General features: G+C 43.7%; 4 protein-coding genes and 1 non-coding gene across 8 annotated transcripts in view; all 5 read left to right on the forward strand.

The window, feature by feature from the left end:
* Positions 1 to 10,459, forward strand: part of LOC115749813 (universal stress protein PHOS34) — a 27,057-nt gene extending 16,598 nt beyond the window's left edge. The window contains exons 2-6 of one of the 4 annotated variants that reach the window (XM_048275079.1): positions 6,310 to 6,532; positions 6,628 to 6,731; positions 7,231 to 7,349; positions 8,109 to 8,205; positions 10,141 to 10,459. In XM_048275079.1, coding sequence (XP_048131036.1) covers positions 6,328 to 6,532; positions 6,628 to 6,731; positions 7,231 to 7,349; positions 8,109 to 8,193 — 513 coding nt within the window. In that variant the 5' untranslated portion in view covers positions 6,310 to 6,327 and the 3' untranslated portion in view covers positions 8,194 to 8,205; positions 10,141 to 10,459. Of the gene's footprint in view, positions 1 to 6,262; positions 6,533 to 6,627; positions 6,732 to 7,230; positions 7,350 to 8,108; positions 8,206 to 8,587; positions 9,483 to 9,515; positions 9,594 to 10,140 lie in introns of those variants that run through there. The other 3 variants (XM_030686786.2, XM_048275080.1, XM_048275081.1) reach the window with 3 other exon arrangements.
* Positions 6,855 to 26,047, forward strand: LOC115749845 (mitochondrial uncoupling protein 5-like). Its single transcript, XM_030686836.2, has 2 exons — positions 6,855 to 6,908; positions 24,900 to 26,047. The coding sequence occupies exon 2, from the start codon at positions 24,917 to 24,919 to the stop codon at positions 25,910 to 25,912; it is 996 nt and encodes a 331-aa protein (XP_030542696.1). The 5' UTR covers positions 6,855 to 6,908; positions 24,900 to 24,916; the 3' UTR covers positions 25,913 to 26,047.
* On the forward strand, positions 12,189 to 13,931 carry LOC115749842 (aspartyl protease AED3). Its single transcript, XM_030686833.2, has one exon. It carries the CDS (start codon positions 12,407 to 12,409, stop codon positions 13,715 to 13,717), a length of 1,311 nt encoding a protein of 436 aa, XP_030542693.1. The 5' UTR covers positions 12,189 to 12,406; the 3' UTR covers positions 13,718 to 13,931.
* On the forward strand, positions 20,566 to 22,576 carry LOC115749843. The gene has a single exon (XM_030686834.2). The coding sequence runs from the start codon at positions 21,273 to 21,275 to the stop codon at positions 22,548 to 22,550; it is 1,278 nt and encodes a 425-aa protein (XP_030542694.1). The 5' UTR covers positions 20,566 to 21,272; the 3' UTR covers positions 22,551 to 22,576.
* Positions 22,934 to 23,015, forward strand: TRNAS-GCU. Its single transcript has one exon. It is a non-coding gene; the product is annotated as a tRNA-Ser (tRNA).
* Positions 26,048 to 26,152: the final 105 nt, after the last annotated feature.

The following is a 26,152-nucleotide window of genomic DNA, read 5'->3' on the forward strand; positions in this document are numbered from 1 at the left end:
AAATTGGTATAACTATTCCCTCTCGAAAACAACAAGATGAAATCATATTAGCCACATTCATATGACTACGACGTGCGAACTTGGGAAATCGGTTAACATTGAACTAGATTTGTTGGGCATCACTAATTTCTCTCTTTACAGAATAACTCGTCACTGTCGCAGCATCGTCACAAAGTTCGACAAGCGTCCGAGTGACAAAAGATGTTTTACCGCATATGTGCAGTTTTATTGTCAAAGGCGATTACTCCGGACACGCGAGATAAGATTCTAACTAAGGCCACCCACTTTGGAAATTTCACAGCAAGCTAAGGACTTTTTCACCCACCTTAACCCTCCATCCTGTATATTCCCCCATTTGATCACAAGATCATCAGTACAGATAACACTGCTCTCTCTAGGACACAAGGGTTAAAACTTGGAGGGATAAGTACACCGCGAATGCCACAATATGTGTACGGTACTCACTTGAGTGCATTTTTTTCGCTCACTTGAGTATCAAATCGGAGGAAAATCGATCACTTGAGTGCCACTTCCGACAAATAGTCTTACATGGATTTTTTATTGATTTTTTTGCCACGTGTGGATTTTTTTTATCATTATTTTATATTTTTTTTCTTTTTTCTTTTGTTTTCTGGTTTCTTGACATTGGCTGGCGAGGGTCACCACTAGTGACCCTTGCCGGCCACGAATCCGTCATCGAGGGGCGAGGCCCTCGGTCGGCGGGGCCACGATAGCCATGGGGGAGGGCCATCGTGGCCATGTGCGAGGGCCTTCACGGCCCCCCGGCCATGGCCGCAAAGGCCCTCGACCAAACCAGGTGACGACCGTAACGCCCTCACCCACGGTCGCCCTTGCCTAGTAGATCGAGAGCGACGGCGGGAGGGCCCTCGCGACCATGGCCCGCGGGGCCACGAGTGCCCTCACCCAGATTTGACGAGGGCCTTAGCGCCCTCGCCCGGGGCCGACCCGGACACAATGGCCCTCGCCCATGGACGTCGTAGCCCCAATGGCCAAGGATGAGGCGGCCCTCGCCCCTCGGAGACGAATTCGTGGGTGGCGAGGGTCGCCGGTGACCCTTGCCGACTAATGTAAAAAACCAAAACAAAAATACAGAGAAAAATAAAAAAAATAAGGATGTTCCAAAATATATTTTTAACAATTAAAAAAAAAACTTACCGACAATGTCACGTCAGATTTTCCCGTGTCCATGTAGGATTTTCAGCGAGCCAAATCGCCGACGGCACTCAAATGATCGATTTTTAAAAGTAGTGGCATTTAAGTAAAAAAAAAAAAAGTTATGGCACGTAAGTGAGCTCATTACACAAGTTGTGGCATTCCAGGTGCACTTACCCCAAAACTTGTTATATAGACACGTTATTTTATAATTCACTCTCTAAACGTCAAATATGAAAGTCGACAGCTGGTAACGAGAATCAACGTGATCGTGTCATATATTACCTCTTCTGTGCAGTAAATATTAACCGACATCTTGCGCTCGACTCATTCTCCAAGGAGAATAACTCTAATTATGTTAAATTTGCGGCATCTGGTATGACTATTCCCTCTCGAAAACAACAAGATGAAATCATATAGCTACATTCATATGACGACGACGTGCGAACTTGGGAAATCAGTTAACATTGAACTAGATTTGTTGAGCATCACCAATTTCTCTCTTTACAGAATAACTCGTCACTGTCGCAGCATCGTCACAAAGTTCGACGAGCGTCCGAGTGACAAAAGATGTTTTACCGCATATGTGCAGTTTTATTGTCAAAGGCGATTACTCCGGACACGCGAGATAGGATTCTAATTAAGGCCACCCACTTTGGAAATTTCACAGCAAGCTAAGGACATTTTCACCCACCTTAACCCTCCATCCTATATATTCCTCCATTTGATCACAGGATCATCAGTACAGATAACATTGCTCTCTCTAGGACACGAGGGTTAAAACTTGGAGGTCCCACGGTGGATTTTGCTTTTGATTTTCTGTGCGTACTGATCAGCAGCCAACTCTGGTTGGTGTTGATGGGGCTCCAGTTTAGGTCGAACCTATTGTGGGAGATCCTATTCTTTTTCCCTCAAACTCAGTCCGCAAGCAAAATCCATCTATCTATGGCAAATTGGCAAGGGAGAGCCACACCGGAAGTGGCCAAACGAAGTAGATTTCATTTGGTTTTGTCTCAAAACGCAGAAGCTCTCGCATTTGTTAGCCAACCCTCGCGTCAAAAGCTTGCCCCGTTCTTGGTGGTTCTGCATGCATGGTGCCTTTGGCCCTATGCGTGATCCGAATGAGAAGGAGACAAATGGAACTGAGGCTGTCGTTGCTTTTGTTCCAAAAGCTGAGAAACTGCCTCGTGGCTCGTGCAAATGCATATTCAATTGCCTAGTTGGGACTGGACTTAGGCGTTCATGCGTCTTTAGTTGGACGTCCAACGTTGTCTACTTATTATTGTTGTTGTTCTTCTTCTTCTTCTCGGAAGGAACACAAGGATGAAGGGAACGACAAAGATCTGACAAAGGGACAAAGAAATTGTGTGCGTGTTGCTATGGTCTTTCACATCTTTACGTCTGTTCATCTGTGAAGTTATAGGGTCCTTGTCTAGAATATTCCGTCACCATATGGCATATGCCCAAATCAATTACGATCTAAGATGTACTTAAGCCACATTTGGTGAGAGGTTTACACGATGTTGACCACATATCTTGTTCATGCACGTCTCTCTGTCTCCGTCTCTGTCTCTGTCTCTCTCTCTCTCATAAGCACATCTAAGTCAACGGGAATCAGCAAGTCAATGGGAATCCCATGCGTGTTTTAATTCGAGAAGCATGAGATCTCGATTGGAAAAAGTACATAAAAACCCATAAATCTATTATGTTGATGTCAATATAGTCCTAAATATTTTAATTCGACCAATTCAATCCTAAACCTTTGGAATTCGTGCTAATTAAGTCAATCCAGCAAATTGTGACTGGAAATCGCTTACGTTGATATTTTTTAATAATTTATTTAAAATTAAACTTTTTATTTTTTTCATTTCGTTCTAGCTGGTGAGGGTCGCTACTCTCGCCGGTCGCCGAGGCCGGTGGTACAACAAAGGCACTCACAAGATATGGGCGAGGGTCACCTTGCCGACCAAAATGAAATGATAAAAAAACATAAAGAAGAAACTTAAAAGTTCTGTTTAAAAAACAAATAAAATGTCCAAGTCACCGCCCGCCGCACCATGTAGGATAGTCGACATTCATGTCGGAGATTTTCAGCTAAAATTGATCGGATGGATACAATTGGCATACATGCAAAAAGTTTAGGACTGAATTGGTACAAATACAATATGTTTAGGAGTTATTAGGTCTAAGCACAATGGTAGCTACTTAAGATCACGTTGGGTGGGAGTAAAATTCTTCTCGATCCCTTTTTGGCTCTAGTAAATTGTTGCACGAGATGATACAACTAATATATGTAACGATGGTCTCCCACCTTAGGGTTTAAAGGGAAAAATTACCAAAAAAGCCCGACACGTATTGCAATTGTGAAGCATTGGCTAGCCAAAATTCACCGGATGGATTGAATTAACACAATTACAAAATGTTTAGGACTAAATTGGCACAATTGCAGTACGTATATGGCGTTTTTGGTAATGTTTCCCTTTAGCCCTAAAGGGTCATACTCGAGATGGTACACGAACTAATGATACAAAGTCAGCAGAAGAAAAATATTTTGCTTGGTAGCATCTGGGGGAGGGGATTCAACCGGTCTAAGGTTATCGGCCTGTGAACATTCCGCCAGAAGAATGATAGACTACAGGACTACCCAAAGTCACAGCACATGTTCGTGGCAGGATTTGACGATTTGTTCTTGAAAATTGTTATAAGACTGACGTTTACACGTGGGCATTCCAGAAGGAACTCGATTGGCTAAGGCAATAACTTAAGGCGGGCTTCCTAATGAAATCAATCTGTCACCGATCCATCAAGGTCCAGGACCTACTGATGAAGACGACCCGTGCGGCCCATCCCGACAGCAAACGACCAAGATCCAATCGGACAGAACACGAAATACCACTCGAACTCGACCAAGGGAAGGCCAATGCCACTCTGTCGAGAAACAGGTGCTTATGTAAACAGAACGAGCACAAACAAGAGGAACGAGGTAGTCTTCTAATGGGACTACAGCAACAACTTACAAGGCAAATAACTACTTTCCAATGTATCAATTTATTCTTAAACCTTTTCGACAATTTATAAATACAGTCCTTTCGACCCAATATTAAATGGAAGTCGCTAACGTGAATGTCGATCATCCTGCGTGGCATGGCCGGTGCTAACGTAAAATTTTTGCAATTAAGAAGAAATATGAAATTTTTATCTTTTTTTAATCTTTTTTTTTTCCACTAAAAAAAGAAAAATTTCAGAAACATCAGTGGTTTCCAACCAAAATTAGCTAGAAGGATGATGAATTTTCAAAAAAATTATGACCGAATTGGATAAATTGGAATATTTGGGACCGAATTGACATCTGCATAATAAGTTTATAATTTTTTTTTTGTGGTTCTTTTTCCACTCTCACTTTGGCTAAAACACTCCTAATTAAAGTATTTTGACAATATTGACCCTTGTGGGTTCCAATTTTTTTAAGCATCCATTTTGTTTGGTTATGGTGTCATTTTTTTTTTTTTACTTTTGTTTTTTCATGTGGGTCCCATTTTCCTCCTTACTTTTTACTTCTCTCTGTCCCTCTTAATTCAACCACAATTCAAGGCTTAATAGTTTTGTGGAAAAAAAAAAAAAACAACACTCTCCTTTGCGGTCGCCTCTCTCACTTATCATCTAGGCCACGTCGCACTCATTCATTTTCAATCCTTAACCGAAGTTCGATACCCAAGTACGCAATTGACCTAAAGGCTATTGCATTGAACTTCTTAACGGAGACAAAAACACATAAATTTGAACAATTAACAAATAATGGAGCCTCCTCATCGCCTAAGGGCTTGGACATGAGGGTTGAGTTTGCAATCACCTATTCATCCCTCTCAATTGCTTGAGATGACGGCTCGGCAATAGAGATCGGCATAGAAGAAAGAGAGACCACGGGGGCGAGGAGGGCCAAATCCTCGCTGGTCTAGAGGATTGTCGTTCTTGAAGGTGGCACTCTTGGTTTGCGTAAACAACTTAGTGAGATAGGGGCAAATTCTAGCCATAGATCCGGAGGTAGGTAGGTGATGGCGAATCAACAATGACGGCGACGATAAGGACCAAGAAGATTAAGATGGAAAAGTAGACATTGCTAATAAGCTTGACGAGGACTTGGGCAAACAATTAAGCTCATGGATTTGAATCTTCAATGGGGGTTCTTCTTGTCTTCATGGTCGATCAATCAAAGCGTTTGATGCAAAATGGGAAAATGAATAACAAGGAGCGAAAGAGATGGAATGAGGGTGAAGAATGGAGAACTATGAGATGGGTTTTTTCACTTACAATAGTTTGGAATTGAAGAATTGGATATAAAAGAGTACTAGTTCGGTAAGGAATATGTTTCTACAAATCCGAGCTTCAACTACGTCAATTGCTTGTGCCGGTGACAAACTTTTATTTTGTGCTAGTGACGAACATTTTTCTTTCTTTCTTTTTTTTTTTTGGGTCAAATTCATGACAAATGTTGGGGTGTCAAAAGTTTGTCTATTATTGGCATGAAAGGAGTGTTTTATGAGAGAGAACATAAAAATAAATTATAAGAAGGAAAGTGGCATAAAAAAGAGAAATAAGAGAAGAAAAGGAAGAATGCTTTGAAAACGTGGGATCCACAAAGGTTAAAATTGTCAAAACATTGTGACAGGGAATGTTTTAGCCACAGTGAGAGTGGAAAAGTGCCACCCTTTTTTTTTTTATAATTATTGTGAAATATTGACCTAAGTTCATTTATAATTGAGCAGGAAAAAAAAAAAAGGTTCTCTTCTACTTCCTTGCGAAATTAAACTATGAAGTTCCAAAAAATTGTGAAAAATTTACATGTGAATCTAGAATTGGAATATGAAAAAAAAAAGAGGACTACATAAATTCAAGATAAATATACGAATTTGATAAAATAAGTAAAATAAGAAAATCTGAAAAGTGAATTAATTTGATACTGCTCGTGAGGACCGGCCAAATCATGCCTCGCCCTCGCAACTATTGGGAGAAGGTATTAGGCCCATTGGGCACACTAAAAGCCAGCATAATTAAAGAATATATGTAGAAATAAATATAAAAGGCAAACAAAACCATCAACTTGAACAGTTCGCGTTCATTTCCCTCGAAGTGAAGGAGGAGGAGGAGGAGCGAACGATGACGAGCAATCTGGGGTGCGTGGTCGTGGCCGTCGACGGCAGCGAGGAGAGCATGAACGCCCTCCGGTGGGCCATCGACAACCTCAAGCTCCGATCCCCCACCGATTCCCCGTCCCCCTCCTCCTTCGTCGTCCTCCACGTCCAGTCTCCGCCGTCCATCGTCGCCGGCCTCAGTCCCGGCGCCATCCCCTTTGGCGGCCCCAGTTAGTACACCCTCTCCTCGCGCTCGACTATTTCCCTTGTTCTCTCTACTTTTTTTTGGTTACTTCTTTTAGTTCAATCGGCTGATTTGTCATAGGTGATTTGGAGGTGCCTGCTTTCACGGCGGCGATCGAGGCGCACCAGAAGCGGATCACGCAGGCCATACTGGATCACGCCATGGAAATATGCTCTGATAACAACGTTAGCATCTTCATCTTCGTAGCGATCACGCTGTTGTTTTGACTTATGATTTTCTTTGTTAGGTAGCTCGATTGCATTTATTGTGTTCTGTAAAGTACGCAGTGCAAGATATGCCACAGTTCTCCATCGCACAGATTTGAGGCGTAGCTTGTAGTGTTTTTTTTTTTTTTTTTCCGTCAAATAGCTTGTGGTGTTTGAACTAGCAGTTTCTGTTTGCCAGAATTTTGTCCTTAATCTACTCTGAATAGTTGCAACCCAGTTGAGACATCTGTGGCAGTGCGCATTCCAGTCTTCCCTGTGTTTTGGTGGAAACGCTCGTGCAGTAATTCTATGACCATGTCCGAAACTTATCCGTGTGTGGTTTGTGAGTGTAACATTGTATATATGCCTGGTTAAGTGCTACTGCGTACTTTGTGGACCTCTGGCTCTCTTGATAGGTCTTGCATCGGTTGTTACAGGATTTTTTGTTTTGAATTTCTGCATATTGCTTTCGATGCAGGTTAACATTAAGACAGAAGTAGCGATTGGGGATCCAAAGGAAAAGATATGTGAAGTTGTGGAAAAATTGAATGCCGACTTGCTAGTGATGGGATCTCGAGCTTTTGGCCCTATCAAAAGGTTGGTCCTTGACATCAGATGATCATATGGTTGATTAATTTGCTGTTTTCTGTAAATTTGGACGAGTGGCACATCTAAGTCGTGTTTTCCTCTAGTTCACATTCATTTTGTCGGATGGAGCTAGTAAGTTTTATCGTCCTTGTTGAACCCTAATAAGATCATATCCATGGACAAGTTTTGGAGATGACCTCCTAATATGATAAAATGCATGATTTTATCATTTTGTCTGATCTAAGCTAGCACATTCTTCTAATGGTTTGTAGCGGTGTTAAGACATAAGTTAAATGTTAGATAAACTGTTTAATTTTGAAAACTGCGAGGAAGCTAAACTCACCAACAATGTACTTGTGGCGTATTTCTTAACATTTCGCCTCGTGACACCCTTGCACATTGGCAGATAAGATGTGGATGTAATCAATTGACGGAATAAGTATGAATTATGTTAAAATTTCTGAAGCAAAAGTATAAGGTGGAGGGAGACTATATACATAAGAACTATACGAACTCCATATACAAGTGCTGGATAATATCAGCACCCCCTCTCACGTGCAAATTGATCCAAGATGGGAAAATGGAATTGATGAAAGGGGAACGAGACAAACAGGAACCGCATATACATGGGCATATGAAAATTAAACAAGTCACGAGGAATTGAGACTTGAGTAATATCTTATGCGACACACTCTTTACCCAAAAACTTAAAGTTATTAGGAAATGGATCAACAGGTAATCTTGTATATACTCACGGAACTTTGACAGGATGTTTTTGGGAAGCGTAAGCAACTACTGCACCAATCACGTGCAGTGCCCTGTGATCATAGTCAAGGGAAAAGGCGATTGCTGACAGCTGAAATAGGTTTGCATATATTTTTACGCTTATCTTGATTGTTTAGTTTTTCTTTGTACTAGTGTTGATGAGTGTTATAAATCCTTAATCTGTCTCTGTCATAACTCATTAAGTAAAGTGCAGTTCCATAGCATCATATTGTTGTTATTCATGGAAACACAGGCTTGGTTTTAATGGTCATTGGTATGTGCACATTGTCTTCTTGGGTTTAGTGTCTACTACGATGTTCTTGTGACATGCAATTCAAGCAATATATCCAACTCGTGTTCATCTTGTATCGTTAAATAATGCATTAAGTCATATGGAATTCAAACCTCCTGCAAACTTTTTCATATAGTCTGATGGGCAATGCTTCTGCCTCTTTGATCTTTTTCTGGAGGTCTTATGTTAGGTCCAAGAGATGGAATTAAACCTCAGATTGATAGCAGCAGCTGATTTTGAACTCTTATTGTCCTGAGAACTTGTTTTCAATACGGACTTCTTCTTTTTTTTTTTTTTTTTTTTTTGTGGTCAAATTCATAAAGACTTGTTGATTGGTTTAGTATATGCTTTCTTTGACTGTTATTGAATTTATTACTCTAGCAATCAGCAATTAGGTTGGCGACTGCTCTCGCATACTGTGGAGAGGAAACTGATCAGTTGAGACATTGTGCATTTTTTTTTTCTGATATTGCTTGTTCCCTCTCCCCCAAGGATGCATCTAATTTTACCATATCGGTAGCCTATAATTTGGCACTATCAGTCGAACCGTTGTGCATGGGTATATCATATTGCTTCTGTTTCCTTGTCTCGAGGATATGTCTAAATGTTATATGTCAGTCGCACCAAATTTGGCACTGTCAGAAGTTGATCGCTTGATGCATAAAGCACCTCTGTAAACCTGACACTATTCCTAGGTATTGCACATATTGTTTTGGTGAATTAAGTACATATTTGACACATTAATGTATCTCATGTCTCTTTTCTATGAAGTTTCAATGACCCTCATAATCGTGTAGCCTTCCTCCACTCATTAGCTTAAGTATTTGAATTGGTCTTTGTAACATGATATCAGAACCATTGTTTATTTTGCGTGGTCAGACCTGCTTGCAAGCGTGAGGGGTGTTAAAAGTATTCCACATCTGCTCAAGCTTTAGAATGAACTTTCTAACAGACCCAACTTTATGGTTCCCTTCATTCATATCTAGCATCTAGATTGAACTGCGCTGAGTTGAATATGCAGCCTACAGCTTTATGCATTAGGCAAAATGCAATGTGTTTTTTAACATCAGACGTATTAACTTCACTTTCAAAAGGGTCGATTCTCTTAGATATTACAGAATGTGGAGTGCTGCATAAGTCTGCTTGTCAAAAGGCAGCAGCAAGTAGCGTAGATAAACTTGTCTTTCGGTGCAACATAATTGTACTTGAAAATAAAACTGACGTTCATGTGCATGAGGAACTACCCCAGAAGCCCTTCGATGAAGTCACTGGACTGAAGAATAGTTCCTTTTTTACACGGACGTTATTTATTTCGGGGGGGTCTTCAATGATGGAAGAAGTACATCATTAAGCAATAAACCTAAGAAGTAAGGCTGGATAAAGATAACTTCAAGAATGGGCAAGAATTCTTCCAGTACTTTTAGAACCGTTTCCAGTTTACCTGCCCCAAAAAAGTTTGATCAGCTTAAACCAAGGCAAATGTCCACTAGATTAAACTTTAAATCTAGAGCATATAGAAATTGGAAAAGTATTCATACAGTTATTTTGGGTGGAGAACATCTCTTTATCCTCGATGTTCATATTGGCTTGGGCCACTATTCGCGTCTGTTAATGTTTAATTAGGCTGTTTTTTTTTAAATTTCTTTTTAACTTTCTGATTTAGTTGTTTCGTTTTTGTATTTTCTTGGGTTGCTTTAATAGCTCATTATTGCTGTACCTCTTTTTCTTCCTCCCTTTTGGCAGCTGCACCCTTTTCATGCCCTGTGGCCACACAATGTAGGATCATGTTATTGTTGTCGTAGCATGCTTCATTGAAACTCTGGAGCTGTTGTCGTTTGGGTTTGCAGCAGGAGCCAATATACCAAAACACCAATCTTCAAACCATCAGAAGAATTATGATGATACCGAGGGTACTTGTTGTCTCCTCTTGTTGCTTCCTGTACTTTACACTCTGCTGTGTATGTTTGTGCGTGTGTTCTATCCCATTTATTGATTCTGTTTGCATTGAAGATTGGGCTGGATGTTCACTAAGAATAATGATGTGCAATCTGCTCACTCTTTAGCTGTGGTCTTTGTTTGTACTTTTCTCTCCTCATTTCCGAATTGCCTATGCCTCTTGAACTCGAAGCAAAACCATATAGAGGTAAGATATATGCTGTTGTACACTGCAAGCAGTAACAAATTTTTACTTCTATGGTATGTCATGAGGATTTTCAGTAAAATTGTACTCTTGAAGGTACTTGAGCTGGCTTTTTATGTGCTTCAGTAACTGACAACCTGCCTTTGGAATCTGAATTATGCGCTTCTGCATTGGGGTTCTCGTGAGTAAGGGTGGGGCCTCTCATCTGAAACCATTGGGAAAGTTCAGAGTGGGAGGACTTTGTTCTTGACGGTGCCATTCATTTTATCTTGTCTTTTCACCTGGTTCCATTGCATTCTTTTCTCTGTAGATATGTTGCTTTTTGTGTGTCCCTTCTTTAGCGAAGGAAACGGATTGAGTAAAGCTCCAAATTGCTTAAGATGGAGCTTGCAAGAATACGAACTTACACATGCTTCGAAGTAACACAATTCTTTGCTTGTCCTTCCATTCCATTTCATCTCCCGGGTGTCTAAACTTCTTCAATAGTAAAAGAGAACGAATTAAAAAATGCTGACCATCCAAGTTTTCACGGGAGTCTGGGTCATTTTTTCGCTCTCTTTTTTTGGGTTCTCACTTCTCAGAGGATGCTTATAGGCTTCAAAACAAGTTGCAAGTGTGAAACGGATCAGAATCATATCACAGGGACATGCAATATCTCAGGCTGATTTGCTGGAACTAAATAAAGATCCAATCTGACTCCTCGAGGCAGAAATATCAGCAGGATTTGGCCAGCATCGGGGGCTAAACCATGTTGTTAATTCGGGATTTATTTTGTCCGGAATGATTTGATTCCATATACTCCCAACAGTCCCCTTCCCCCAGAAAAGGATGCTCAAATCATTATGATGAATCTGCAGTAAAGAAACACGTCTGAGTGGACCCGGCCCATCAGAAAGCCGCCATGCACCCGTGACCGACCGCGTCCGTTCTATCACCACATCACGACAACGGTTAAACGTTGTTACGTTGTGCTTTAAGAAATCGTTCACGGGAGTCCATGTCTAACAGATCCACGCACTCGAAGCGTCGGTGATATCTCGCCAACTTGAGCTAACAGTGTTAAATTGTAGATTTGGAATAGACGACTTCTTCACTTGTACTGAAAATGCGCAAAGGAATAAAAAACAAGGTTTCCGAGCTACACTCTTCTTGAATTAATATCAAATAGAATAGTCCCCCGCCCAACCCCACCACCAACGAACAAAAAAAAAAATTTGCCAGAATAGTCCCCACTTTAGCTTAAAGTTTAGAGAGTGAGTTCTTCTCTTTTTTCAACAAAATTTGTACAAAGTCTCGGTATTTGAACATGTCATTCAAGTTTGTCTCTTCCCTCTGCGAAATGATAGATATATGTTGGGAAATTGTCCGTCTTCCTCTAAAATTCCTTTTTCAACCGCTACAAGCTTATCCATTGTGGCCTTTCTCGCATATCTCCAATAGAAGCCTCTATATTTCATCTTAACTAGATACCTACATTCCTTTCGGGATCATTATAGTTTCGCTGTTCTTGGACTTTCGCATCGATGGTCTCTTTCTCTCTTTGTACCCAAGCCTCGTGATATTTAAAAGAGCCGAACGGTGTCTTCTTGCTGCGGTCTCTCCCTTCAACTTGGGCCACATTTGTCCCTCTCACTTCCCTATCCCCTCCATCAAGTTTCTCATGTTGAACACAGCTCATAATGCTTCCCACCGTGACCTGAAACTCCTCCAAATTTGTCCTAACCTTGAGTCGCCAATCAATAATGTAGCAATTATTGGAGGGCCTTTTGGTAACTTGTTGGTCTTCAATGAAATTCATGTGTATATATAGGTCTCATACGTCTCATGCATGGAGTGCAATTTGCCTTCTAGCCCAAGGTGCCCTTAGTCATGGACTTGACCATTTCTTCATTGCTCTTCTTTGCTCTTCTCATCTCAAGTGCCATAGCCACTTCTCCTTGTGATCCGCCGTCTGACAATTCGGATCTGTCGGTCATCCACATCTATGGCAAATGTTCGCCATTCAACCCTCCCAAGCCCGAGTCTTGGGTCAATACGGTCCTTGACATGGCCTTGAAAGACCCGGAACGGGTCGAGTACTTGTCAACCCTTGTAGCCCAAAAGACCACATCTGTGCCCATTGCTCCGGGCCAGCAGACCCTTAACATTGGCAACTACGTGGTCCGGGTCAAAATTGGCACTCCGGGTCAACTCATGGTTATGGTCTTAGACACGAGCAACGATGCCGCATGGGTCCCGTGCAGCGGTTGCGTTGGCTGCTCCGCCGCCACCTTCTCACCCAACACATCCTCCACTTATGGGTCGTTGGATTGCTCCATGCCCCGATGCACTCAGGTCCGTGGGTTCCAGTGCCCCACCATTGGATCCGGTGGGTGCTTCTTCAACCAATCCTATGGCGGAGACTCGTCCTTTTCGGCTACCCTCGTGAAGGATTCCCTCACTTTGGGCAAGGATGTCGTTCCCGATTATGCTTTTGGATGCATCGGTGCAGTCTCGGGCGGGTCGATTCCGCCCCAAGGGTTGTTGGGTCTGGGTCGGGGCCCCTTGTCATTGTTGTCCCAAACCGGATCGCTCTATTCTGGCATATTCTCTTACTGCCTCCCCAGTTTCAAATCTTACTACTTCTCGGGCTCTCTCAAACTTGGCCCCGTCGGCCAACCCAAGAGCATCCGGACTACTCCCCTCCTCCGTAACCCGCACCGGCCGTCCCTCTACTACGTCAACCTCACCGGCATAAGCGTGGGCAGGGTCTTGACACCCGTGGACCCGAAACTCCTCACCTTCGACCCCAACACTGGGGCGGGGACCATAATGGACTCGGGCACGGTCATAACCCGATTCGTGGAGCCCCTGTACAACGCCACACGGGATGAGTTCCGAAAGCAAGTGCAGGGGCCGTTCTCAAGCCTGGGAGCTTTCGACACGTGCTTCACAGCCTCCAGCGAGACGACGGCGCCGGTGATCACGTTCCACTTCCCGGGTTTGGATTGGAAGCTGCCGTTGGAGAACAGCTTGATACACAGCAGCTCGGGATCGCTAGCGTGCTTGGCGATGGCTGCGGCGCCCAGCAATGTGAACTCGGTGCTGAATGTCGTAGCCAATCTGCAGCAGCAGAACACGAGGATCATGTACGACGTGACGAATTCCCAAATAGGGATTGCCCGTGAGCTCTGCAACTAGTTTGCCCGTGACGAGCTGAGTGTGACATATGTTCTTTCTCTACTTCTCTGCTCTCTCTCTCTCTCTCTCTCTCTCTCTCTCTCGTCTCTCTTTATCCTTACAGGTGAAGTTGCAAAAGGTGCTGCAACTACTAAGACGTGGATGAATTTTGGTTTTGTTGGGTACGATGTTGTCTCGTGAATGCATACAGTTGTGCGGTCGATGAGAAGCGCAACACTAGCGATTCGTGTCCGAGTTTAATTTGGCCGTCCAACCGAAACAATCTATGAATTTGACTACGCCTCAACGAGCGTCTCCCTTGGACATTTTGCTGAATGAAAGTAGGACGCCGTTTTATGGCGTTCACCACTCTTTCACTAAGCAGGGATCGCCGTGTCGTGATTAGCGCGCGATGCGCCGACTGGGTCAGTCCGTCCAGCTATAATTGAGTTCTGATCTTGAGATCGGCATGCTCTTCGGTCCCAACATTTTTTAAGACGTTCAGAACTGCAAATAATATTAGGAAGAACTTGGAAAGACAAACGGACAATGCCATTGGCATCAGCAAGCGAAATAATGAGTTAAACATCTGAACAGAAGTGAGAAAAGCGAGGGGTCGGATTCGGACAGGTATCCCAAAAGATACCGAAGCATGTTTGTCATGCCCGAACTTACCCCTAGCTTTATTATTAGCTCTTCACCAGCCCGGAATGAAGTGGATTACTTTGATTCGCCAGGCCTCGATTTCGAGCCTAGAAAACTCTAGCCCGAAAAGTTCAGATGGGGCCCAATAGAAACTTGGCTGGCCACTTGAGAGAAGCCCCGACTTACAATAGGGAAAATACCATAAAAAAGGCCCTAATCGTACTCATTCAGATACCAGTATTCTAAATTTTTTCTTGTGTTACCAAAACTGCCGAATTTGTACCATTGTGATAAAAATACCATTCGCCTACCAGAAAAAATCATGAACTTTGTCCACTATGACACTAATACTTCAAACCTTTTGTTTTTTGTGCCGTAAGTACCCTTAAACTTGTACCGGAGATCCAGAAAGTACATTCCATTACAATATTATCCAAGACAACCATCGAAAGGTCAACATGACAGCTGGGCGGACGACGGCGGGTAAATGAAGTTGCCGTGAATTTGACATTTACTTAGCCTAATCCAAAGAGAAATCGTTTATCCATTTGCAGGTTCGACGGCAAAAGGACACCTAGAGTGCCAACTCCGATGGACATCGCCGGAAATCTTACGTGGCGTCCACGTGGCTTGCCGGAGGATCCCAATCAGCAAAAGAAAAGCCAAAAATTTTTAAAAAAATTCCACTTAATATTAGAAAAAATAAAAAATAAGCTAGGAAATAAAAAAATAAAAATTGAAATCAGATGTTGGCAGAGGCGAGGGCTTACACAGCCTCCGTCACCGCCGCCCCACCATCGTCGGCAATGGCGACAAGGCCGGCGTTGCCCAACCCGGATAGGGCTTAACCTCGCCCAAATCTGCGAGGTCGAGCCCTCGCCGCCCACCGGTGAGGGTCGCCGGCCCATCCCCCACCCCCGTAGGCCATTGCCTTTGGTGGTGGGGCATCGGTGGTCCTTATCACAGCAACAATTGATATCTGCTTTTTTTTTTCCCTTAATTTTAGTTTATTTTTTAGTTATTTAGCTTTTTCAGTTTTTTTTCAATATTATGTGGAAATTGTTTTTAATTTTTGTCTTTTTTTTTTGCCATGTGTATTGCCTTTTTAAAAAAAGTCACGTGTCTTGTTTGGCTAGAATTGGCACTTAATTGATTGTTTTTTGCCGGAATTAGCACTCAAGTGATCGTTTTTTCTCCGATTTGGCACTTAAGTGATCCAAAAACAATATTGACATCAAAGGGAGCTACGTACATAGATATTGACACTTCAGGTGTCTTTTTGCCCATGTTTGACACATATACAGTATATATGCGTCAAAAATCCAATAGGAACTCATATTTCCAAGTAACGACTTTCAATATCTAGTTATCTAAAAAAAAATCGGACCTCCATGATAACAAGTTGTCTCTTTGGCAATTCTGTAGAGTCTTCGGAGTGACATAATTCATGAAATGACTCACTTTGGACTAGTCTAAAGCTACACCAGACCCACATAAGCTTCGTTTGCTTGTTGTCCATGCAAGCAGCCATGTTGGATTTTTACCGACCATCTCGGATGGAACTACGGCAAAGGGTATTTTTGTCACACTGGTACAAGTTTAAGGGTTTCAATGACACAGAAAAAAAGTTTAGGTATTACTGTCACTGTGAGCATAAATTAAGGGTTTTTGGTGTTACAGTGGGTATAATTGGAGAATTCTGATGACACAAAAAAAATGTTTGTGATATTAGTGTTACACAGTGTATAATTTAGGGTCTTTGATGGTCTACTATTTGAAGGCTTAATGACACAAATAGTCCTTGAATTTTGGCTCAATGTACAATGAGGTTTCTAAACTTTTAATTTGATAAATGCGATTCCCGAACTTTGGCATAATGTGTAATATAGTCCCTATGCTTTTAAATTGCAAAATGGTTAATGGACTTTTGGTACATATTTGATGTATTTCCTGAATCGTATGAAAATATTCAACATTGTCCTTCCATTAATTCAAGATTAGGGATAACATTGAACATTTTCATATAGTTTAAGGGATAAATTGAACATACACCAAACGTTTATGGACCACATTGAACAATTGGCTAAAGTTCATGAACCAAATTGAATAAATTAAAAGTTCATATATTGCACATTGAGATAGTTTGGGGACCATTTGTATCATTTTTCCATATTGAAAAGTCCTTGTAGGATCGTCTTTTTTGGGATGAACTTATAGGTTCTTGTCCAATTGTTAATAAATCTGAGTACCTAATTTCATGTATGCCAACAATTTGCCATTCATGTATGCCTACTTGTATAATGGGATTGTACTGTTCGCTGATTATCTCTCATTATATCTCTATATCTTTCCCCGTTAGGTTTGGATTTTGAAAGATTGCAAGTTGGTAGGTAGAACGACAAGCTCTTTTCGATATAATTACTTCTTGAAACTTCGTTTTAGGCCTTGACTAGCCCGGAAAGAAGTGAATTACTTTGCTTCGCAAGTTCTAGATTTCGGGCCCAGAAAACTTTGCTCGTAAAGTTCTGATCGCGTCTAGTAGAAGCCTAACTGGCCACTTGTGAGAAGCCCCGACTTATAATACCGTCCAAAACCCTAAATTATACCGCCCCAACTTATTCTTGTACCACCAAAACTTTGTACTAGTGTGACAAAGTTATCATCTGTCTATCACAAAAAATCCTAAACTTTATTCATTGTGATACTAATACCCTGAACTTTTTCATGTCACCTATACTCCAAATTTGTATAGTGTGACAAAAATACTCATTGCCTGCCACAGAAAATTCAAAACTTTGCCTATTATGGAATCAAAACCCCAAATTATTTTTTGCGTGTCAGAAATACCCTCAAACTTGTACCAACGATCCAAAAATACCTTTCATTACAGTATCATCTAAGACGACCATTAAAATTCCAACATGGCGACTTGTGTGGACAATAGCAGATAAATGAAAGTGACGTGAATTTGACATTTATTTAGCCTAATCCAAAGAGAAGTTGTTAATCTACTTGCAAGCTCGACAAAGATATAGTTTATATATGTCAGAAGTCCAATTGGAACTCATATTTCTGGGTAACGACTTATCAATGTTTAATTATCTCGAAAAACTAGGCCTCCATAATAACAAGTTGTCACTTCGACGATAATCTTTGGACTGGACTAAAACCATACGAACATTGGCTTCGTTTCCTAGTCGTTGTCCATGCAAGCCACTAGGTTGGATTTTTAATGGCCGTCTTGGACAAAACTATGACAGAGGATATTTTTATCAGACCTGTACAAGTTTAAGTGTTTCAGTGACACGAAAAAAAATATTGGATGAATTAGTGTCACTATGAGCACAATTTAGGGATTTTAGCGACACAAAAGAAATTAGGGTATTGGTGTTGTAGGTATAATTTGAGATTTCTGATGACACAAAAAAAATCTTCGAAATATTAGTGTCACAGCGCGTTTAATTTGGATCTTTGATGGTATTAACTCTTTATAATATTTGAAAGCCCTTTTAGCCTCATCTTTGTGGGGCCGAACTTGTAGGTTCTTGTCTAATTGTTAAAATCTGAGCGTCAAAATATCATGTATGTCAACAATTTGCGATTCATGTATGCCTATTTGTGTAATGGGATTTTATTGTACGCTATTTATGTCTCGTTGTATCTCTATCTATTTCCTGGTTATGTTTGGATTTTGAAAGATCGCCAGTTGATAAGTAGAACTAGAAGCTCTTTTCAATATAATTATTTCTTAAAACTTCGTCTTTAAGCCTTGACCATCCCAGAAAGAAGTGGATTACTTGGATTAATTTTTCTTAGAAAACTCTAGCTCGTAAAGTTCAGATCGAGCCTAGTAGAAGCCTGGCCGGCCACTTGTGAGAAGCCCCGACTTACAACAGGGAAATACCATCCAAAACCCTAAATTATACCCCCACTAGAATACAAATACCTCATATTTATTCTTGTGCCACGAAAGCTGCCAAATTTTTACCAGCGTGACAAAAATATCATCTGTCTTCCACAAAAAATCCTAAATATTTATCATGGTATTAATACCCTGAACTTTTTTTCATGTCACTTGTACTTCAAATTTGTATCAGTTTGACAAAAACACCTTCGCCTACTACAAAATGTTCAAAACTTTGCCTATTATCGAACCAACAGCCCAAACTATTTTTTTTTTTTTCGTGTCACAAATACCCTCAAACTTGTATCGTGATCCAAAAATACATTTCATCATAGTATTTTCTACGATGGGCATTAAAAATCCAACACGGCGGCTTGCGTATACGATGGTAGATAAATGAAGCTGACACGGATTTGACGTTTATTTATTCTAATCCAAAGAGAAATCGTTCATACATTTGTAGGTTCGATAAAGATATGATTTGCATGTGTCGAAAATCCACTGGGAACTCATATTTTCAGGTAATGACTTGTCAATGTTTAATTATCTCGAAAAATCGGACCTCCATGATGAGCAAGTTGTCACTTTGGCGAATTTTATAGCCCTCGAAGGGACATAATTCAAGAAACGACGTCGCTTTGGATTAGACTAAAGCCACACCTAATCCATATCAGCTTCGTTTGCTGTCGTTGTCCATGGAAGCCCCCATGTTAGAATTTTAATGGTCATCTTGGACAGAACTATGATAGAGGATAATCTTATCACACTAGTACAAGTTCAAGGATTTCGGTGACACAAAAAAAGAGAGGATATTCTAGTTACAAGAATAATTTTAGATTTATGATGACACAAAAAAAATGTTCGGTTACTTACCCCCAAAAAAAAATGTTTGGAATATTAGTGTTTCGGTGGGTACAATTTAAGATCTTTGATGATGTTAACTTTATATGATATTTGAAAGCCCTTGTAGGCTCGTCTTTTTGGGCCGAAGTTGTAGGTTCTTGTCTAATTATTAAAATATGAGTGTTGAAATATCATGCATGCCTACACCCACCCATCGGTGGCCGCGATGGTTTGAGCCCAGCTCTTTTCACGAGAGGTCCTAGGTTCGAAACTCGTAGGCGTCGGTGATTTAAGTGGGAGGTCGTGGCGGTGGGATGCTGCGCTAGCCTCCCCCGAGGAATAGTCGTGCTACACCGCCGGTTTGAGCCATAGCTCACCGGTCGCGCGGGCACATCGGTTAAAAAAAAAAAAAAATATCATGCATGCCTACAATTTGCTATTCATGTTTGCCTACTTGCATAATGGGATTGTACTGTTTATCTCTCGTTGTATTTCGTTCGCTACAAACACAACACAAGCTCACTCTCTCTTTTGCTCTCTCCGTCCCCCCGCCATTGCTTGAATGATGATGGGGACGAGGCTCAAACCTCTTTGTGACTTGATGTGAGGCAGGATCGAAACTCGGATCTCTATTAGTCGAGGTTCCTCGAGCTTAGTCGGGGCTCGACGAAGAGAAGCACGGTGTGCGGGAAGAGAAAAGGCATGCGTGGATGGTGGAGAGCGAAGGTAGGATGGTTGTGTGGAAGGAAGAAACAGCTAAGGAGAGGGTATGACAATCACCGAATAAAGACGAGGAGGAGACGTCGTCGGTGTTGTTCGTCGAATATGGCGCTTCATGGCGATTTCACTCGAGGTGGTGGTAGCAAGCGGCCTGGTAGTAATTAGCTGTGGTAGATATAGAGCACGAGGAAAGATATATGGGTTATTTTCAGTTTAGTAATTTGTAGAGATATAATGCGCATATGGTCGTTCAAACATATATGTGGTGACTGGGATATGATAAATGAACTTGGCAAAAAAGCCCTCGTTGGCCTACCCCTTATACTATTTTATTAGGTTATGCCCTAATGTACATTTTGTAATATACACGGATTATCGAGTGATTTTAGTTTGGTATTGGCACTACTCTCGTCCGTAAATTCTCATCAAAACCTCGTACGAAGGCATGTATGTATGTATGCACGAACATGGCGATGCATGCAAAGCTATAAACGTTCACGCCCTGGTTTAAATTCGGTAAACGATAGTTATCCGAACGGAAGAAAAAAACCAATTTTTTTTTGTCATGGGAAAATCTTTCGAGATAATTATGGTAAGCAGTTGTCTTTTTCGTGCATGAACAGCTTAATCAATACTGATTTACACGCAAAACCCACGCAGCGATTTTGTAGGGCATTCCAGCTGATGATTCAGACAAAATTTTTTTGTAAAGTTGATAAGAATTCCCCCTTCCAGCAACAATGGCTTAACTTGTTTCTCGTTGTCATCAACCCTAAATTAAGCTCAATACAACTTCGCCTCTTATTTTAACCTACCAACGCAAACCCTCTCCTCTCTCCTCTCCTCATCTCCTTATATCATCCCCCTCTCTCCACTTCCGAGTACCTCAACCCCACCATTTCTATCTCTCTCTGTGTGTCGTGTCTTCCCGGTTATAGCAAAAAAAAAAAAAAAAAGCACCATAAAAAAAAAGGAGACCTCTTCCATGTCCTTTCCATAGGGATCTTTGTAACCCTAATATCCTCGATGGGTCGCTAGAACCACCCGAGTCTTGGTGATAGCGGGCCGTTTGTTGATACGGGTTATGCGCGAGGTCGAGGAAATGGAGGTGGAACGTCTGAGGCAGTTGTTGTTGTTGTCGTCGAAGCAAAGCAACCGTGTCGCTCTTGTGGGTGGAAACCACACCGCGGCCAGATTTTGCACCCGCTAAGTGTTGTTGTCGATCGAGCCCTCCCCTCCTCCCTCTTCTTCTTTGCCTTTCTTAGTAGCTTTCAGATCTCAAATTTTTCTTTAGGGTCATTTCGCTTTCCTTTATGTCCTATTCTGTTCACAAGTTCCTGCTCCTTTGCTCTTCTTCTCATAAGATACCGCCTGATCTCGTTCACCTCTGAAAGTTCTGCAAGTTTCATCCGTCCTCCTCACGACTGTGTTTCTCGCCTGGCTAAATTTTGGAATTCGGAGACAATGGCCTTGGGATTGGCTAAGGATTCCCAACCGAAGCGCCCAAAAAGGTACAAACGTTTCGATGTCGGTGGCATTGGCTTCGATGCTTATGGATCTAAGTACTTGATCATCAAGCTCCCTACCTCGAGGGTCTTGATGTTTCTTGCCCGTGCACTGGTTCTAGCATTCATCATCGCATCGTTCTCTTGGTTGAAATCGGGCTTAAAGAGATCAGTTGATTCTTATCAAGCCATTTCCGAGGTCGATCGGCAAGTATACGATCCTGCCAACTTGGAGATGTTGCCATTGCTTTTCCAAGATTTAGCAAACGAAGGCTTATTGAAAAGCGGAGATAGTGTTGCCCTGTTGAGCAATGGGTACGAGGAGTCCATTGATACCTCTATTATTCCAGGCGGCAATAAGATGGATCGTATTTCCATCACCGACTTAGAGCGACAAAGTTCGATCCCGAGCAACATGTTCGCCTTCGCCTTCACAACCGATTTTACTTCTTCCGCAGAATTCATCGATCGAACCCTAAAGGTTGGCGGAGTGGCGGCGATGCTGCTAAGCAAAGACCCTAATGTGCAATTCTATGTGCCCCCGAACTACAAGATCGCCTACATTAGGAAGTTTGAATCGACCGTCCTCGCCATCAGGAAAACTGACGAGAGGAAAATGACAAACTCGGCCACGCAAAGGCGGCTATGCGGATTCGCCCCGGAGCAAAAGAAGGCGGCGCTACAGAACCTGGAAGACGTGCTCCTCGAGCCCCCACGAGCGGCCTCGAGGAGGTCCAGGGCCTACTTCAAGAGGACGAGGTACCTCCCCGACTTGATGGGGGACACCCTGGAGAGCTACCCGCGCCGCGTGTTCATCGACGTGGGGCTGCCAGAGAAGGACGGGGGCAGCAGCAGCACCGCATGGTTCGCGAAGAACTACCCAACGAGGAACCTGGACTTCGAGATGTACAAGATTGAGACCGTGGCCGAGGAACCGGGCTCGAGCAAGGAAGTTGTGGTGGGGGCGGGGGCCGCCGCGGATCAGGTGGGGATGTCGGATTGGCTGAAGAAGAACGTGAAGGAGGAGGAGTACGTGGTGATGAAGGCGGAAGCAGAGGTGGTGGAGGAGATGGTGAAGAGCAAGGCGATAGGGCTGGTGGACGAGCTGTTCTTGGAGTGCAAGCCCAAGGGTGTGGAGAGGATGAGCGACAGGAGCAGGAGGGCGTACTGGGAGTGTCTGGCTCTCTACGGAAGGCTCAGGGATGAGGGGGTTGCCGTGCACCAGTGGTGGGGCTGACTTTCGATTCGTTCGTTCGTTCGTTCGTCAAATTTTCTCATGTTTGGTCCGTTTTGTATTCTGTTGCGTTCGTGTGTGTCTCCGTGTGCGTGGTTGCGTCTGCTTTTTAATTATTGATTCGAGAGGGGGAGAAGAGATAGAGAAAAGAGAGTCCAGCAAATTTGTGTCATTCCTCTTTTTTTTTTTTTTCATTCCAATCATCGTCTCTTGTGTTCGACGTTTTTGACATTCTTTCGGCATTGTAATTGTACTATTCACGAGCTTCATCGTCCAAAGATAATAAATGGAGGGGTTGTTTCTATCTCGTTCCACCGTTCAAGGTCGATCGCCTTTGTCATTTATGAAAATATTATGAATAATTTGGACGAAGCAGTTCAGGAAGCGTCGCTTTGGCCGAGTGGTTAAGGCGTGTGCCTGCTAAGTACATGGGGTTTCCCCGCGAGAGTTCGAATCTCTCAGGCGACGTTCTCCACCATTTCGCCTTTTTCCTACCGTGCTCGTCCGACTCTCTTTTAGATTTTCCCTTTTTCCCAAAACTGTCTGTCAACGTTTTCCTCCTCCTTTTTCTAATCGCCGTATGGAAGAACATTTCCAGCCCCGAACTAGTTGGATTGCAAATTGCAACATCAAGTCGGCCCCCCCATTTATACCCATCGTTGTCATGGCAATCAAAAACTCTCTCTCCTGTAATCGGACTAGAACCGGTGAATTGACTTTTTCGTGGTGCATAGCCTAATCAACGCAACGTGTCAGTAGAATTTGACTGAATGCAAATGAACGGCTCTAGCGGATCTAATTAGGCGTCGGGCATCCTAAACCTCGTCTCGACCTCACAAAACCAGTCGAGCCCGGAACGAGTCTAGCTGGACAAGTAGGACACTAGACACGAGATGACTTTGTGTGCTTACAGGTATAAGATCGAACACTGACCCGTGTAGGCCCTCCGTCGGGCCTATAACAGAACCCCGCAAGAGAAGGGGGTTAGGGGCCGACCAATTATATTTGCGTGCCGATTCCGAAAGTGCTTGCTCCTCCTGATATTGGGTGAATTGTGTATTTCCCGTAGGACGTGTGAATGTTTGGAAGGGATCGAAGGGCACGTCTTTGGTGCGCAAGTTCATACGAGGCGCATGTGATTTGCCGAGTCAATGAAAAGCTCCCAAGAAGTCCAACTGCTGAAGTCGGAACCGAGCCGCGTCCCATCGATGCGAGAGTCTGGACGCGCAAATTGCCTTTCGTCTCGTCTCGTGTTGAAACTCTTTTGAGTAGTTGACCCACTCCAAAGCGAGAAAAAGCCTCAAGTCCATCTAGAACTTGTGCCATTCGTCGTCCTTGGCAAGAAGGGCAAAATGGCCTTCTTAACTTTGGTTGGAAATGTCAAATGGACTCCGGCCCCGTGAAACGGCCAAAGACGTTGAATCGAGGTAAACGTGCTGAATTACACTTTTGGCCCCGTCAATGTCGGCCATGCCATTTAGGATGGCTAGCATCCACACTAACGATTTCAGGCCAAAATTAACTAGATAGATTCAATTGGCAAAATGTAAAAAAAAAATTAAGACTCAATTGACGAAATCAAAAGGTTTACAATTAAATGAGCAAAAAATACAATAAGTTTAGGACTTTTTTGAAATAATTTTTCTCCCGGCCTGGGCACCGACACTCGTTTACGGTCCACAATCCGGTTGAGCCCCAACAATGAATGAGAGCATGTTAGTGGAATACTCAGGTGTGGTGGGCCAACGAGAACAACTTTCACAGATCAAAATGGGATTTCACACGAATGGAGCGGACGGATGTGAATCGAAGTTTGGGACGGCCACAAGCCAGAAGAACCAGCCAAGAGTAGCGTCAAAGTCAAGTGAAACGAAAGAGGGGGAACCTTCTCAGTTCTCAGCACCCCAACAAGAAAATCAGAAACCACCGGTCTCAGTTGCGCTTTCGTTTCCCCCTCATCCCACAGCGCGTAAGTCCTACCTCTAAACCCAATTTGGATTCCCAAATTTGTAGGGCATCTCCTTTGAGTCCTTCCCTTCTCTTTCCTCTCTCTCTCTCGGCGCCCGATATATATATATTCTCTCTTCTTCCTCCTTCCTCTTCCATCTCTCAACCCCCGCAGTAGAAACCAGATTCAAAGCTCCGTTCTTTTATGTCTCAGAGACCCACCGCCCCTCACTCCTCCTCCACCGCTTACGGCCTCCATTCCCGCCTCCTCGTCTCCAGTGAGATGAACCCCAGTTCCTACTGGTCTTCTTAACCCCAACCCACAGAAAACCTCCGTCCAAGCCTGTTCTTTGATTTCTTTCCTTCCTTCCTTTCTGTCTCCTCGGAAAGGTAGAGTCTTTTTGTAGCTGTCGGGTGCCATCATGGGTGTCAAGGGATTCGTCGAAGGCGGTGTCGCCTCTATTGTTGCTGGTTGCTCCACCCACCCGCTCGACCTCATCAAGGTCCGAATGCAGCTCCAGGGCGAGTCCCTCCCCGCTCCGCACCAGGCCGCCCACGCCCTCCGGCCCGCCCTCGCCTTCCATTCCCCGGCGATTTCCGCCACCCACATCCGCCTCCCCCACGCGCATCCCCCTCCTCCTCCTCCTCCCCCGCCGCCGCGGCGAGTGGGTCTTGTCTCCGTCGGCGTCCGCATCGTCCGGACCGAGGGCGTACCCGCGCTCTTCTCCGGCATCTCCGCCACCGTCCTCCGCCAGACCCTCTACTCCACCACCCGCATGGGGCTTTACGACATCCTCAAGCAGAAGTGGTCCGACCCGGGGACCAACAGCATGCCCCTGATCCGCAAGATCACCGCCGGTCTCGTGGCTGGAGCCGTCGGCGCGATGGTCGGCAACCCGGCCGACGTGGCCATGGTCCGGATGCAGGCGGACGGGCGGCTCCCCGTGCACCAGCGCCGGAACTACCGGAGCGTGGTGGACGCCATTGCGAGCATGTCGAAACAGGAGGGGGTGGCGAGCCTCTGGCGCGGGTCCAGCCTCACGGTAAACCGTGCCATGGTGGTCACGGCCTCCCAGCTCGCGACCTACGACCAGGTCAAGGAGGCGATCCTGGAGAGCGGGGCGATGCGGGACGGGCTCGGGACCCACGTGGCGGCGAGCTTCACGGCGGGGTTCGTGGCGGCGGTGGCGTCGAACCCAATCGACGTGATCAAGACCCGGGTGATGAACATGAAGGTGGAGCCAGGGCAGGCGCCGCCGTACGCCGGGGCGCTGGACTGCGCCATGAAGACGATCAGGGCGGAGGGGCCGCTGGCCCTGTACAAGGGGTTCATACCCACCATCTCCAGGCAGGGTCCGTTCACCGTCGTGCTGTTCGTGACCCTCGAACAAGTTCGGAAAATTCTCAAGGACTTTTGAGATTCGCGAACGATGATTATGACGAAAGATTTTATAGGACTATAGAGAGAGAGAGATCGTGATCGTATTACCGTTTTGTTCTTGTTGTTCCGCCAATTAATCTGAAGACGAAATCAAAATTGGTGCTTTGCTTTATGAGTTGATTCTTTTGCTCTGTGTTTTGTGAATGCGAGAAAAGTGAAGGCTTCTGCAACTTCTGCTACCCAAAACACGTGGTCACAGTCGCACAGAACGACCGTT

Source organism: Rhodamnia argentea, chromosome 2 (genome assembly GCF_020921035.1).
Source record: "Rhodamnia argentea isolate NSW1041297 chromosome 2, ASM2092103v1, whole genome shotgun sequence".
NCBI lineage: Eukaryota > Viridiplantae > Streptophyta > Magnoliopsida > Myrtales > Myrtaceae > Rhodamnia > Rhodamnia argentea.